Below are 15,985 nucleotides of genomic sequence, written 5' to 3'. Positions count from 1 at the left end.
CAGTCAACTTAGTGTATGTAAACTTCTGACCCACTGGAATTGTGATACAGTGAATTATAAGTGAAATAATCTGTCTGTAAACAATTGTTGGAAAAATGACTTGTGTCATGCACAAAGTAGATGTCCTAACCGACTTGCCAAAACTATAGTTTTTTAACAAGAAATTTGTGGAGTGGTTGTAAAAACTAGTTTTAATGACTCCAACCTAAGTGTATGTAAACTTCCGACTTCAACTGTATGGGCCCAGGTCAAAGATAAATAGGGTGCCATATCTCTGAGGTGCACATGTGCATTGGCAGGCCTGTCCATGCAGCGCTGTGCTGCGCTCCACTTCCCTGGCGTCCGGGAGCAGAGAGGCTGGGCTGGATGTGATGGACCAGCGGCCAAGCCAACACACGGCGGTTACATCCCAAATGGCACTCTAAATAGTGCACTACTTTTGACCAGAGCCCTGGCCACTGGTCAAAAGTGGTCCACTATGTAGGGAATAGGGTGCCATTTGGGACGCAGACCCGAGTGAAAGACGAGATAAACAGCTGGCTTCTATCACTGCCAAACTCTGTTGTGGATGGATCAAATAATGATCAGCCACTGTGATCACAGGGCCATGGATGGAGGAAAATAATTAGATTTATACACATTGTCAGAATACCAGTCAAGTAGAATACAGTTCTAGTGATCGTCGCTGTAGTTCTGTAGTTGGTTCTGGTAGTTATTGGTAGCAACAGTAGTGCTGTTGTAGCTGGTACCCCACACAAATCAGATCATTATTCGTTTACATTAGAAAAATGTGTTTAAACAAATTAACACGTGGTAACAAAAATAACACATGGTATAAAATGCAACGCATAGTGGGTGTGTGGGAACGCGCAAAAATAAATCAGCATTCAGCATCCATCATATAAATGACTGAACAGGGGAGAGGGAGTACTCCTTAATATTCAGAGATTTGCTAATGGTAGTTTATGACAAATAGGCTGATGGATATAGGAGTTAAAGGGAGAATAAGATACATATTAACTAAATGTCACTGAAAACCTGAGATCAAATGAAGAGCTAAGCTTAAAGCTAGTCTGGGTGATGAAGATTTGCTGCTGGCTGTGGCCACAGGGGGATGAGCCGTGTGTGACTCAGGGACTCTGGCTGACTCTGTACTGACTGTTGGCATTAGACACGGCAGCTCTACTGAACATCTTAATACAGCTCTATTCGTTAATACAGCCATGTCTTTTCATGTCGGTTGTCCACTCAGTTTCATTGCTTCTTGGATGTGCAGATGCCTTTTACAGAGACCCCGTAGAGTCTAAATGATGAACAGTGATTAAATGATCATCGGTACCCTACAAGGGTAACACAGGGTTATTGTAGTGCCCCGGAGAATAAGACCAGTAATTCCCCAACTTGAGGTGGACCTTGTGCGAATCAGTGCATCGAGTTGCTCTCCTCTCCTGTACAATGTGCTAGGTTTCTCCTCTATATATACTGGTTACTTTATATATTTGAGGACTGGCCTCAACAATCACATTTGATTCATATTGCGCTTTTTTTTTTTTTTTTTTTACAAATACATTTATCAAAAAGTGCTTTAAAATACATTTTAGTCCAAATAGCAGCATCTGCATAAACCTCTCAGGGAGCAAGAGTAGGCAACGCAATTTACTGGATATTTTACGGGATGTGTGCCTGAGAGGCCAAACACTAAAATGTCTGTTATACAGATCACCCAGTGAAGTCACATACACACGTAAAGTAGATCCAAGTCACTTCTACCCACAAGCCCAGTTAAAATGTCAGGTCGCAGTTGTAAATGAGAACTTGTTCTCAAATGGCCTACCTGGTTAAATCAAACATTTAAATGGGGGTCATTTCCCTGCCGTTTGTCTCTTGTCACAGATTGTTTACATACCCACTAAAAGATTGGTTCTGGATTCCTACGTTACCCTCCCCTCAGTGTTAAGCAATGATGTGCTGGTCCTGTGGAGTCTGCCTCTGCCGCCGCAGTGCTCCGGTGGCCGTGTCTCCCACCATCTCTCTCACACCTGCAGAGCTGGGACAGGGAGGAGCAGCAGGGCTGCAACCAGGGCTTCCATAGGACGTGTCCCGGGGCGAGCTGGTCCTTAACGGGGGTGATGGACTCCTTATGGAGAGCCACCGCGGCCAGGATCTTCTCCAGGACCGAGTGGAAGGCAGGTTCCGTGTCTGGGGTCAGGGGTGTGGTCTCCGAGGGGTCGCGGGAGAGGTCAAAGAGTAAAGGGGGGTCGTGGTAGGTCACGTAGGATGTGGTGCAGAAACAGGCATGGGTATGCATGCAGGCTGTCCCGTTCTCGGGGTAGAAGTCCGGAGTGAAAAAGAACAACTTCCATATTGTATAACCTTAAAGATTTACAATGAATTACAACCACCATAGTAGTTTACATTTCAAGTTAACTTGCTTACAAAAACCATTGGAATTATTACTCAAATCATAATTAGCAGCACTGCTACTGCTAATTCAATTGCATTCTTAAAACTATTACATTGGAAATGTGGACTTACTGTTGGGAGGCTGCCACCTGACAGCGTTGAGGTAGGCGTTACAGTAATGGAAGAGAAACTCGTGCTTTGATCTCTCTACTTTCCCCTGCAGCAGGGGCATGAGGTCATGACCGTCTATCACTCTAGGAAGAGAAGACACACACAAACAACACAATAGATTATCTCTGAGACACAGAAATGGAGCACACTGTAGGAATGATCCTTTGCGTAGGCAGCGAGACCTCAAAGGCCCATGAAAACCTTGGATCAAAGGTTTAGATCAGCCTGATCCGTTTTGAGAGCTTTTTCATTAGCTGAGATTTTTTTCTAGCAGGTCCCTTGTGACACCTGTTGTGAATATAATGTCTCTAGCTAGGGGGTGATTCAGAGCACAGAGTGCATATCATTTCTATGGTGACCTAGATTCCAAAAGCTGTAGTTTTGACTGACAGACGAGGTTGCTAGAAAACCTACCAAGTGCTTTGGGCTTACCCATAGCAATAGAAGCCAATGAACAAACAAAACCCCTCAGACCTCAGCAATTTCACAGCACTCACCTGTCCCCCAGTGCCGTCCCTCCAGCTAGCTTCACCACAGTAGGGAAGATGTCCATGTTGCTGGTGGGTTCATCAATGTCTTTCCCTGCAGGTAACATCCCAGTCCAACGGAGCAGTCCTGGAACTCGGATCCCCCCCTCCCAATTGGTGGATTTCCCGGCTGCTCAGAGACAGATCGAAGCACTTTGTGAGGACTGAGAATATGGGAAGTCCTTTATCACTCGACCCAAAATATAAGGCTTGCCAGACCCTTTCATGGAAACATCTCGTCTCTTATGCATGAGGACATTTAGATAATCTGAGCTATTTATCTAGTGATCCATTATTCTACACATTGACTGGCTCTGACTTCCCATTTACATTCCTATTAATATACCCTACTAAACCACTGCAGATGCAAGTTAAAGCCTCTCTGCACATGCACTTCTAGGTTGAGTATTTTTTCTCCTATTAACCTATTAACAAAAAAAATCTGTTTTAACCGAAAATTCGACATCTGGCTGTTCGGTCTCTGTTGACCTGTTCTTCTGAAGCTGTAACAGACCGTACCTTTGTATATCCCGTTCCAGCCTCTGTGCACCTCCCCCCGGACTGAGATCTCCTCAAGGTGTGCACCCTGGTCTGAGGTCAGGTACACCAGTGTGTTCTCCCTCAGGTTCAACCGGTCCAGAGTCTGCATGAGCTGACCTAAGAACAGATGTTATGAAACATGACATATTAAACTCAGCAAAAAAAGAAACGTCCCTTTTTCAGGACCCTGTCTTTCAAAGATAATTCGTAAAAATTCAAATAACTTCACAGATCTTCATTGTAAAGGGTTTAAACACTGTTTCCCATGCTTGTTCAATGAACCATAAACAATTAATGAACATGCACCTGTGGAACGGTCGTTAAGACACTAACAGCTTACAGACGGTTGGCAATTAAGGTCACAGTTATGAAAACTTAGGACACTAAAGAGGCCTTTCTACTGACTCTGAAAAACACCAAAAGAAAGATGCTCAGGGTCCCTGCTCATCTGTGTGAACGTGCCTTAGGCATGCTGCAAGGAGGCATGAGGACTGCAGATGTGGCCAGGGCAATAAATTGCAATGTCCGTACTGTGAGACGCCTAAGACAAGGAGACAGGATGGACATTTCATAGTTCTCGCAGTGGCAGACCACGTGTAAAAACACCTGCACAGGATCGGTACGTCTGAACATCACACCTGCAGGACAGGTACAGGATGGCAACAACAACTGCCTGAGTTACACTGAGAAAGCACAATCCCTCCATCAGTGCTCAGACTGTCCGCAATAGGCTGAGAGAGGCTGGACTTAGGGCTTGTAGGCCTGTTGTAAGGCAGGTCCTCACCAGACATTACCGGTAACAATGTCACCTATGGGCACAAACTCACCATCGCTGGAGCAGACAGGACTGGCAAAAAGTTCTCTTCACTGATGAGTCACGGTTTTGTCTCACCAGGTGTGATGGTCGGATTCGCGTTTATCGTCGAAGGAATGAGCGTTACACCGAGGCCTGTACTCTGGAACGGGATCGATTTGGAGGTTGAGGGTCCATTGTGGTCAGGGGCGGTGTGTCACAGCATCATCAGACTGAGCTTGTTGTCATTGCAGGCAATCTCAACACTGTGCGTTACAGGGAAGACATCCTCCTCCCTCATGTGGTACCCATCTTGCAGGCTCATCCTGACATGACCCTCCAGCATGACAATGCCACCAGCCATAGTGCTCGTTCTGTGAGTGATTTCCTGCAAGACAGGAATGTCAGTGTTCTGCCATAGCCAACGAAGAGCCCAGATCTCAATCCCATTGAGCATGTCTGGGACCTGTTGGATTGGAGGGTGAGGGCTAGGGCCATTCCCCTCAGAAATGTCCGGGAACTTGCAGGTGCCTTGATGGAAGACTGGGGTAACATCTCACAGCAAGAACTGGCAAATCTGGTGCAGTCCATGAGGTGATGCACTGCAGTACTTAATGCAGCTGGTGGCCAAACCAGATACTGACTGTTACTTTTGATTTTGACCCCCTCTGTTCAGTGACACATTATTCAATTTCTGTTAGTCACATGTCTGTGGAACTTGTTGAGTTCATGTCTCAGTTGCTGAATCTTGTTTTGGTCATACAAATATTCACACATGTTAAGTTTGCTGCAAATAAACACAGTTGACAGTGACTTTTTTTTGCTAAGTTTAGGTAAAAGTCAATCAAATCTTCCAACCTTTCAAATATAATTAGTGTGGACATTTTAAATCTTCCAACCTTATTGGACATAAAAAAAGAAAGCCATACAGCAATATAAAGTAAATATCAAGTCTTACCTACACTCCAGTCTACTTCGTGGACAGCATCTCCATAGATACCGTGCTGACTGGTCCCCTGGAAGGCTGGCGATGCAAACATGGCCGTGTGCACTTGGATGAAGGAGAAGAACAACAGGAAGGGTAGTGCAGAGTTCCTGTCAAAATAGTCAACACACACAGTGTAAATGGAAGAAAATAATTGTATGACAACAATGCAAACTACTGTGTACAATATGCTTTCATTTTACAGACACAGTCACCTAGGACACCGGCCCTTTACACACTTTCCTTACATGCCCTTCAGAGTTTTTTCCCACATGCAAGACACAAACAAACATCAATAATCAAACACACTCACGCACACACAAACACTTGATTTGGCTTCTATTCCGTCTCAGTCTATCACGTAGTAGGGGAAATATACATTTTAAAAACTCAACACACACCTTTCTAAAAAGTCCACTGCTTCATCTGTCATTCTCTGGGTCAGGTTCTCCGAGACATACGGCTGCTCCACCACTTCCCGGTTCCTCATCAGAAAGCAGTTGAAGTAGGGGAACGTGGCGACGAATGTGCCAAAGATGGCCGCCGCCGCGCCCAACCACGCCACCGCGCTCAGCACCAACTTCCTCCGCACGGTGACCACACCCCTCGCATGCAGGAGGGTCACGGTAGCCACACCCACTCCCAGGGTCTTGTAGGGTAGAGTTGAGAATCTTTACTATCCTATATCCCTGAGGGACATGTTTCTTTATAGCTAAAAGGCCAAACAAACTACATACAACAAACATTAAAACTAGTCTGATTAACAGTCCGTTTATGCCATCATGCCAACTCCTTATCACTGTGTTTGGCTTGACAGTGACAGCAATGGAGTTGGCAAGAGCAGAAACAGATCGGGACCGCATGCTACACCAGGATACATAAATAAAAGTTAAAATACTCAACGCAACACTGTAGTAAAAAGCATGAGCTGAAGCACATCCCAAAATGGCTGTAGAGGTGCTGACTATTGGAGAGTAAACTGTAGACAAATCTAATGCATTTAGAAAGCCCTTTTTACATCAGCAGATGTCACAAAGTGCTATTACAGAAATCCAGCTTAAAACCCCAAGCGGCAAGCAATTCAGATGTAGCAGAACGATTCTCTATACAGTGGGGCAAAAAAGTATTTAGTCAGCCACCAATTGTGCAAGTTCTCCCACTTAAAAAGATGAGAGAGGCCTGTAATATTCATCATAGGTACACTTCAACTATGACAGACAAAATGAGGGAAAAAAATCCAGAAAATCACATTGTAGGATTTTTAATGAATTTATTTGCAAATTATGGTGGAAAATAAGTATTTGGTCACCTACAAACAAGCAAGATTTCTGGCTCTCACAGACCTGTAACTTCTTCTTTAAGAGGCTTCTCTGTCCTCCACTCGTTACCTGTATTAATGGCACCTGTTTGAACGTGCTATCGGTATAAAAGACACCTGTCCACAACCTCAAACAGTCACACTCCAAACTCCACTATGGCCAAGACCAAAGAGCTGTCAAAGGACACCATCAACAAAATTGTAGACCTGCACCAGGCTGGGAAGACTGAATCTGCAATAGGTAAGCAGCTTGGTTTGAAGAAATCAACTGTGGGAGCAATTATTAGGAAATGGAAGACATACAAGACCACTGATAATCTCCCTCGATCTGGGGCTCCACGCAAGATCTCACCCCGTGGGGTCAAAATGATCACAAGAACGGTGAGCAAAAATCCCAGAACCACACGGGGGGACCTAGTGAATGACCTGCAGAGAGCTGGGACCAAAGTAACAAAGCCTACCATCAGTAACACACTACGCCACCAGGGACTCAAATCCTGCAATGCCAGACGTGTCCCCCTGCTTAAGCCAGTACATGTCCAGGCCCGTCTGAAGTTTGCTAGAGAGCATTTGGATGATCCAGAAGAAGATTGGGAGAATGTCATATGGTCAGATGATGGTAAAAACTCAACTTGTCGTGTTTGGAGGACAAAGAATGCTGAGTTGCATCCAAAGAACACTATACCTACTGTGAAGCATGGGGGTGGACACATCATGCTTTGGGGCTGTTTTTCTGCAAAGGGACCAGGACGACTGATCCGTGTAAAGGAAAGAATGAATGGGGCCATGTATCGTGAGATTTTGAGTGAAAACCTCCTTCCATCAGCCAGGGCATTGAAGATGAAACGTGGCTGGGTCTTTCAGCATGACAATGATCCCAAACACACCGCCCGGGCAACAAAGGAGTGGCTTCGTAAGAAGCATTTCAAGGTCCTGGAGTGGCCTAGCCAGTCTCCAGATCTCAACCCCATAAAAAAAAGTCTGTGTTGCCCAGTGTCACGAACCGGCTCAAAGCCAGTAACAAAAGGGAGACAACGTGGAGATAAGGCGTAACAAAATATATATTTATTAACTAAAGCAACTAAGGAAAATATACAATGGTGTATGTAATCAGTAATCAGTAGTGTAAGTGAGTGTTTTGCATGCATGAATGTGATAATGCAGGGTGTTGAAAGATGCTGTCGCAAACAACCAAAAAACCACCAAGAAACACAACAAAATCCATAAAGGTATCTGCATGGAGAGTCTCCTCCATGAATGGGGAAGTGGTGTATTTATCCTGGGAGACATCGGGCCCAGGTGTTTCCCATGTAGCTGACGACCCTCCCAACTCCGCCCACCAGCATCCTAATAAGGAAATAACAGAGAGAGAATACGGCAGACAGAGTGGGAGGGTCGTCACACCAGCAACAGCCCCAAAACATCACTGCTCTAGAGGAGATCTACATGGAGGAATGGGCCAAAATACCTGCAACAGTGTGTGAAAACCTTGTGAAGACTTACAGAAAATGTTTGACCTCTGTCATTGCCAACAAAGGGTATATAACAAAGTATTGAGATAAACTTTTGTTATTGACTAAATACTTATTTTCCACCATAATTTGCAAATAAATTCATTAAAAATCCTACAATGTGATTTTCTGGATTTTTTTTTTCATTTTGTCTGTCATAGTTGAAGTGTACCTATGATGAAAATTACAGGCCTCTCTCGTCTTTTTAAGTGGGAGAACTTGCACAATTGGTGGCTGACTAAATACTTTTTTGCCCCACTGTACATGCGGTTTAGATTAAACCCTGCATTAAAGACAAACATGAATTGTCATTATTGTCAGCAGAACATATATTTTTGATTTTAATTTAAAAAGGTTCAACCAAAATAGTGTACGTCATAAACATGTATTGTACACTGTACATCACCTTGAATGGTATGTGTGCTTGGACATTGGTAAAGATGGAGCCGTGGCCGGGCTGACAGTCACGTAGGTTGGTCAGGGTTATACCGTAGAAGTGGTCGAAGCCGTGAGCACTGGGGTGGTGACAGAAGTCGTCGTTCCTCTCACAGTGAAGACCAAGGTGCCATTTTCCTACAGTGGAAAGAAGCGGCCAGGTGACGGACCATATAGACTGGAAACTTAAGGCATCTTCAAAGAACAACGACCTTGAAAGGCAACACAAAGTGTTTTCAACAGTGGAGAAAAAAGCTCAATAAAGCCAATTATTACATTTAATAATATGTCAACTTGGGTTACTGAAAAGCCTGTGAGGCATATTGCACATCAAAGAACAAGACCTTGAATGTCAACTCACATGTAAATGTGCTGTAGGCTGTTGTCTGGGCAACCATTGAGAAGCCAATACGAGTACGAAAGCTATTATACTGTTCAAATCAAATCAATCATGTAGCTATAGCTATACAGTCAGAATTTTAAAGACATTCAAACAAAACAGACACATTGCTGCAACCAATCAAATGAACTGTCACTGCTTCTGCGTGTTCCCTATTCCCAAAGTGAGAAGTATTGATACATACTCATGACGATAATAAATGGGTTATATGTAGAGTTTTTCATGGACCTAAAGACGCTTTACATAGTAACAAAGGAGAGGACTTTGGCTCACCTACGAGAGCAGTCTCGTAGCCCAGTTGTTTGGCCACCTTGGCAAAGGTGACTTCTTCACTGGGAAGACCGCCAGATGCAGCAGAGATGATATAAACCCCTAACTGTCCAAGGCCGGCCATACCTGTTCAAGACAAAAAAAAATAGGATCAAAAACGGATATCAAATCACAAAGTGGGGAGAGTAACAAAGTATAAAATTATACAGTGGAATGATGATGTACTATTCAACCTGCTGCATTGTGGTCAACATGCTAGTTATCCTGTCCTATGAACTGCTTTCTCCACATAGCCTAACTAATGCATCCCTAACACCACATAATACTAGTAAGGCCTATCAATACAAGCTAGTGATCTGTTAAGTGATCAAATTATAGTACTAGGCAAAGCTTTGTGTCAAAACACAGGAGGATAGGCTACACGTTGAGCTCTTGCTGTTGTTGTTGTTGTAGTATATTTTATTGCTATTGTGTTATTATTTTGACTATTTCACAGTAAAGTCTACGCCCGTTCGGCGCATGTGACATATAACATTTGATTTGTTGTTTATGACTCGCCTCACCGGATCGTATCGGGTATCGGCCCGTCAGGAAGGCTGCCCTGCTGGGCGTACAGAGGGGGGCCGCAGCGATGTGCTGCGTCAGCCTCACCCCCTCCTGAGCCAGCATGTCGATGTTGGGGGTCCTGCAGACACAACGACACAGCACATTACCACCCAGCTGGGCTCATCATCTGGAAGGAGGCGTTTTAGTTGTGTTTAAAAAGGTGAGCACTGAGGCACAGCAAGAATTAGAAGTCAGAATAAAAGGAATATAATAGAACGTTGTCTTCAGAGAATGTACATTTTTGTTTGGAATCACAGCTACAAGTGAGAAGTCTATGTAAATGCAGGAAAGCCATGCTTAGAAACATGGGAAAGAACATTCAAAAAAAGCCTGTTGCAGTTTATATCACTGTGACTTACCGCAAGGTTGTGTTCCCATAGCAGCCCAAGTCTCCAATCCCCAAGTCATCGACCATCATCAGGACAAAATTCGGCCTTTTGTCACCATTCAAGGCATAGCACGCATCAAACAACAACAGTAAACCTAGACAGCATGGGATCCATGGGGACTTCATTTTTCAAATGAACACTGGAGAAGCAAAGACAGAGGCAATACGAGAGATTGGATAGGGTCAAGCACTTCAAGTTCCTCGGCGTGCACACCACTGAGGACCTGAAATGGTCTCGGCACACCGACATCGTGGTGGCTGAAGAAATTCGGCATGGCCCCTAAGACTCTCAAAAACTTCTACAGATGCACCATTGAGAGCATTCTGTTGGGCTGCATCACCGCCTGGTAGGGCAACTGCTCTGCCCTCAACTGCATCATGGCTCTCCAGAGTGTAGTGTGGGCAGTCTAACGCATTACCGGGGTCACGCTGCCTGCCCTCCAGGACATTGACGGCACCCGAAGTCAAAGTAAAGGCCAAGAAGATCATTAAGGACCTCAGCCACCGGTTCACTCGGCTACCATCCGACAGACAGAGACAGTACTGGTGCATCAAAGCTAAGACAGAGAGACTGAAACTGCTTATATTTACCAGGCCATCAGACTGTTGATACACAAACACAAACCTCATACTCACAAACAAATGCACATACACGCACTCACACACATTGAACCACTCGTCACATCCCATTTCACACTGTCTATTTAAATACTTTATCCCCGACATAGCACATCATAATATTTATTTATCCTATTGTACATTGTTTTTCAGTTACTGTTTATACACAGGGCATATGTATTTATACACTGGATTCTTGACATAGCTTACTCTATATACTATATATATATATATATATATATACACACACACACACATACACAGTGCCTTCAGAAAGTATTCAGACCCCTTGACTTTTTCCACATTTTGTTAGGTTACAGCCTTATTCTAAAATATATATTTTTTTTTAAATGCTCATCAATCTACACACAATACCCCATAATGGCAAAGCAAAAAAATATTTTTAGAAATTTTTGCAAATGTATTAAAAAATTATTATTTCAAATTTACATAAGTATTCAGACCCTTTACTCAGTACTTTGTTGAAACACCTTTGCCAGCGATTACAGCCTCGAGTCTTCTTGGGTATGACACTACAAGCTTGGCATGCCTGTATTTAAGGAGTTTCTCCCATTCTTCTATGCAGATCCTCTCAACCTCTGTCAAGTTGGATCGGGAGTGTCACTGCATAGCTATTTACAGGTCTCTCCAGAGATGTTCGATCGGGTTCAAATCCGGGCTCTGGCCAGGCCACTCAAGGACATTCAGAGACTTGCTCCGAAGCCACTCCTGCATTGTCTAGGCTATGTGCTTAGGGTCGCTGTCCTGTTGGAAGGTGAACCTTCACCCCAGTCTGAGGTCCTGAAAGCAGGTTTTCATCAAGGATCTCTCTGTACTTTGCTCCACTCATCTTTCCCTCGATCCTGACTAGTCGCAGTCCCTGCCACTGAAAAACATCCCCATGATGCTGCCACCACCATGCTTCACCGTAGGAATGGTGCCAGATTTCCTCCAGATGTGACACTTGGCATTCAGGCTAAAGAGTTCAATATTAGTTTCATCAGACCAGAGAACTTTGTTTCTCATGGTCTGAGAGTCTTTAGGTGCCCTTTGGCAAACTCCAAGCGGGCTGTCATGTGCCTTTTACTGAGTGGCTTCCATCTGTCCACTCTACAGTAAAGGCCTGATTGGTGGAGTGCTGCAGAAATGGTTGGCCTTCTGGAAGAGTCTCCCATCTCCATAGAGGAACTCTCGAGCTCTGTCAAAGTGACCATCGAGTTCTTGATCACCTCCCTGACCAAGGCCCTTCTCCCCCGATTGTCAACTCTGGGACATTACTGGTGTGTGCCTTTCCAAATCTTGTCCAATCAATTACATTTTCCAAAGGTGGATTCCAATCAAGTTGTAGAAACATCTCAAGGAAGATCAATGGAAACAGGATGCACCAATGTCGAGTCTCATAGCAAAGGATCTGAATACTTATGGAAGTAAGGTATTTCTGTTTTTATTTTATTTTTATGTTTTCGCTTTGTCATTATGGGGTATTGTGTGTAGATTGATGAGGAAAATAATTCATTTCAATCCATTGTAGAAGACTGCTGTAACATAACACAATGTGGAAAAAGTCAAGGGGTCTGAATACTGTATACTGCTGTACATATAATTCTTAGTTGATCTTGTGTGAATCCTGTGTATATAGGTACAGATTGCATTTGATTACTGCTACAGGGCTATTTGGCTTGCTAATCAGATTTGCCCCGCGTTGTCTTTTTTCTCTCCTTACATTTTAATTGTTTGACATTTTACTGCATTTTTAAGAGGTAGTAACATAAGAATTTCGCTGCACCCGCTAATCTGTGTACGGGACCAATAAACTTTGATTTGAAGAAAGCTAGAGCAAGTATTCCCACCCATAATCGAGATATGTATCTGGTCGTATACAATTGTAAGCAAGATTTGAAATGATTATGTTTTAGACAAATATTATAGGCGTTTGGGCTTCTTGCTATCAATCTGCAGTATACAAATTATTTGTAATTATGTTCTGGCAACCTGACCATCAGCTCAAGAAAGAAAATCGTCCCGCGGCTGAATCTAGTTGATGATCCCTGGTAAAGGCTATGCCCTTCTGTGCCTTAATCAATGAAGGATGATATAATAGCATGCCTGTTTACTGAATCATGCTGTTTCTTCACCATGTCTGAAATCCCTCACCATCTTGCTCAGAAACCAATAACATGATGTGTCTAAGCTACAAAGCCAAATATGCATGCAGACAGTACATGCCTGCTGTCTCCATATACTCTTAAGTAGCGATCAATACTATACTGCCAAACTAGACTATAAATAGAGAGAGCGAGAAAGCCAGAGGGGCAATTGCTGAGCATAATAAGTAAAGTGGTTATTGGCTAAGCATTCATGTGTTTGTTCAAAAGTCAAATGTTGGTTCCTGAGTGTTAGCTGGCTACCAACCGGTAACAGAAAGCATAGGCCAGTCCAACTCTTAAAACAAGGTTTTGACGGTGGCTACTGCCTACTACAACTATCCTGCAAATTCAATAGGAACGCTCCTACAAGTGATACGCGTTTAACAATTTCCAAAAATACCAACATAAAGATATCTGTTGAATTAAGACAGAATACACGTCGTTCAAATCATACCTTCGTGGTTATACATGTCTCGAAATGTTTTACTAGAAACAGGAAGTACGTTTTTTGTCAACTGGCATGTGACTAGGAATGAAGCAGTCTCATTGGATTATGGTTAATCCAAATATTTTAAGTGACCTGTGAGCTGCCTAAACATAGTGCAATCAAGACTAAAATACTGTAGATTTCAACCCTCTATGGTGCAATCTACAATCCAATGTGCAGCCTTAATCCCTGCCCATATTTATTTAACATGTTTAGATACCCCTTGAGTCAGGAACATAAGGTCAGGAAGTCCACGCTAGTGGATCATATTAATAAAGTGAGACAATATTCTTCACATGCTGGTTTATTACAGATTACACCTTTACAATTCATGTTTTAGTAAATGTAATTTACTCTGGCATAGGCCTACAGTAGAACACTGCAACCAGGGGTTCCATCGTGGCTCTATGAGTAGGCCTACATTCACAATATTCACTTTTCAGTTTCAAATCAAATCAAATCAAATCAAATTTTATTTGTCACATACACATGGTTAGCAGATGTTAATGCGAGTGTAGCGAAATGCTTGTGCTTCTAGTTCCGACAATGCAGTAATAACGAGCAAGTAATCTAACTAACAATTCCAAAAAAAAACTACTGTCATACACAGTGTAAGGGGATAAAGAATATGTACATAAGGATATATGAATGAGTGATGGTACAGAGCAGCATAGGCAAGATACAGTAGATGATATCGAGTACAGTATATACATATGAGATAAGTATGTAAACCAAGTGGCATAGTTAAAGTGGCTAGTGATACATGTATTACATAAGGATGCAGTCGATGATATAGAGTACAGTATCAACGTATGCATATGAGATGAACAATGTAGGGTAAGTAACATTATATAAGGTAGCATTGTTTAAAGTGGCTAGTGATATATTTACATCATTTCCCATCAATTCCCATGATTAAAGTGGCTGGAGTAGAGTCAGTGTCATTGACAGTGTGTTGGCAGTAGCCACTCAATGTTAGTGGTGGCTGTTTAACAGTCTGATGGCCTTGAGATAGAAGCTGTTTTTCAGTCTCTCGGTCCCAGCTTTGATGCACCTGTACTGACCTCGCCTTCTGGATGGCAGCGGGGTGAACAGGCAGTGGCTCGGGTGGTTGATGTCCTTGATGATCTCCGACCAATGCTGTTGTCCCTGCCTTGAAGACAACGTTCCCGGTGTATGTTCTTGATGCCCCTCTCTGCCCCTCTAGCAGAATAGGACATGACTGTGTCATACATAAATAGGAGGCATAGAATAGAAATGCCCTTGATGTGCTGTAGAACCAAATGATGTTATCATCATCTGTGGTTGGATGAACTGAACTGGTCTACAGGCATTGACCAGTTATCTTTTAGATATTGTTGAAAGAGGAAACTGTGATGGTAGGTCAAGTCTGGTTTATACACTGGTCAGAGGATTGACCATAGAATTATAATGACTTCTAAATTCTACTACTTCTGGGATGACTTCACATTCAAATTATCCATGGTTGATTCTCATAACAGACTCTGATCACACTGTGATATGAGTAATATTGAATATTCACACTTGTGCTGTTTTTGGTCTATCAAATATTAATTATTCCCACTGTAAATCCCTCAGCAAAGTGATTAACTAGTATGCATGGTTGCAGATGAGTGTCCCTGAAGTCTAAATACTCATTACAAAATGTAGAGCTTTCGGGTGTGATTTTTGTATTGATGCTTGCAAGCTGATTAGTCGTTTGATGTTGAGCTGCATATTCCACAGGAGAAGCACATGACTGAGTGAAAAGAAAAGAGGGGTGAAATCCTACAAACACATCAATTGCTTGTCATGGAAATATTCCAACCATGTGAAATTGGCAATTGAGGAAATGGTAATACGACATTTCCATTGGAATATATACCCTTATGAAAAGCTAGCTTAGATTTAGATGATGGGGATGGGTGGGGGTGTTTGTTTGTTACACGGCTTTTCATTTATTTATTTTAATTTTTTTACAGCCGTTTGTAATACAAATTTGTTAAGGGATTTTCCATATATCCGTTTATTTTATCTGAAGTTCTGCAACCTATTCCTAGGAGAGAACTATGCCTCTGTGTCGCCTCTCTCCCAGGTCTGGTCTCCTATGGATAAATACTGTCATCTGTTGTCTAAGCCATATATTGCAGAACAGGGGACTGAGTCGGGATCTATATGCACGATAGGCATGTTTACACTAGGAGATGTTTGAAACTGTTAACTGATCATTTAATAGGCCTGTCCTACCCACTACCCAGTAAAACTCTACATTTTCCTGCCCACTTAGATATTGAACAGCAACAGATATGTTCTTTAGTCCATACAGTCAAACTTCTGTGAAGGTTGTACCATCTCAAACTAATTTTCCTATAAGTATCCAAGTGCA

General features: G+C 42.9%; 1 protein-coding gene across 1 annotated transcript; it reads right to left on the bottom strand.

The window, feature by feature from the left end:
* Positions 1-775: 775 nt before the first annotated feature.
* sts (steroid sulfatase (microsomal), isozyme S) lies at positions 776-13,639 on the bottom strand. The gene is made up of 11 exons (XM_024425797.2): positions 13,567-13,639; positions 10,319-10,487; positions 9,917-10,038; positions 9,357-9,479; positions 8,655-8,821; positions 5,821-6,068; positions 5,393-5,529; positions 3,621-3,758; positions 3,072-3,231; positions 2,536-2,657; positions 776-2,373 (listed from the first exon to the last, which is right to left on the bottom strand). The coding sequence occupies exons 2-11, from the start codon at positions 10,471-10,473 to the stop codon at positions 1,937-1,939; spliced, it is 1,809 nt and encodes a 602-aa protein (XP_024281565.1). The 5' UTR covers positions 10,474-10,487; positions 13,567-13,639; the 3' UTR covers positions 776-1,936.
* Between the last annotated feature and the right edge of the window lie 2,346 nt (positions 13,640-15,985).

This window comes from Oncorhynchus tshawytscha, linkage group LG07, assembly GCF_018296145.1.
Source record: "Oncorhynchus tshawytscha isolate Ot180627B linkage group LG07, Otsh_v2.0, whole genome shotgun sequence".
Taxonomy (NCBI): Eukaryota; Metazoa; Chordata; class Actinopteri; order Salmoniformes; family Salmonidae; genus Oncorhynchus; species Oncorhynchus tshawytscha.
The sequence above is the reverse complement of the archived record's forward strand: the minus strand, read 5'-3'. Positions and strand labels throughout refer to the sequence as shown.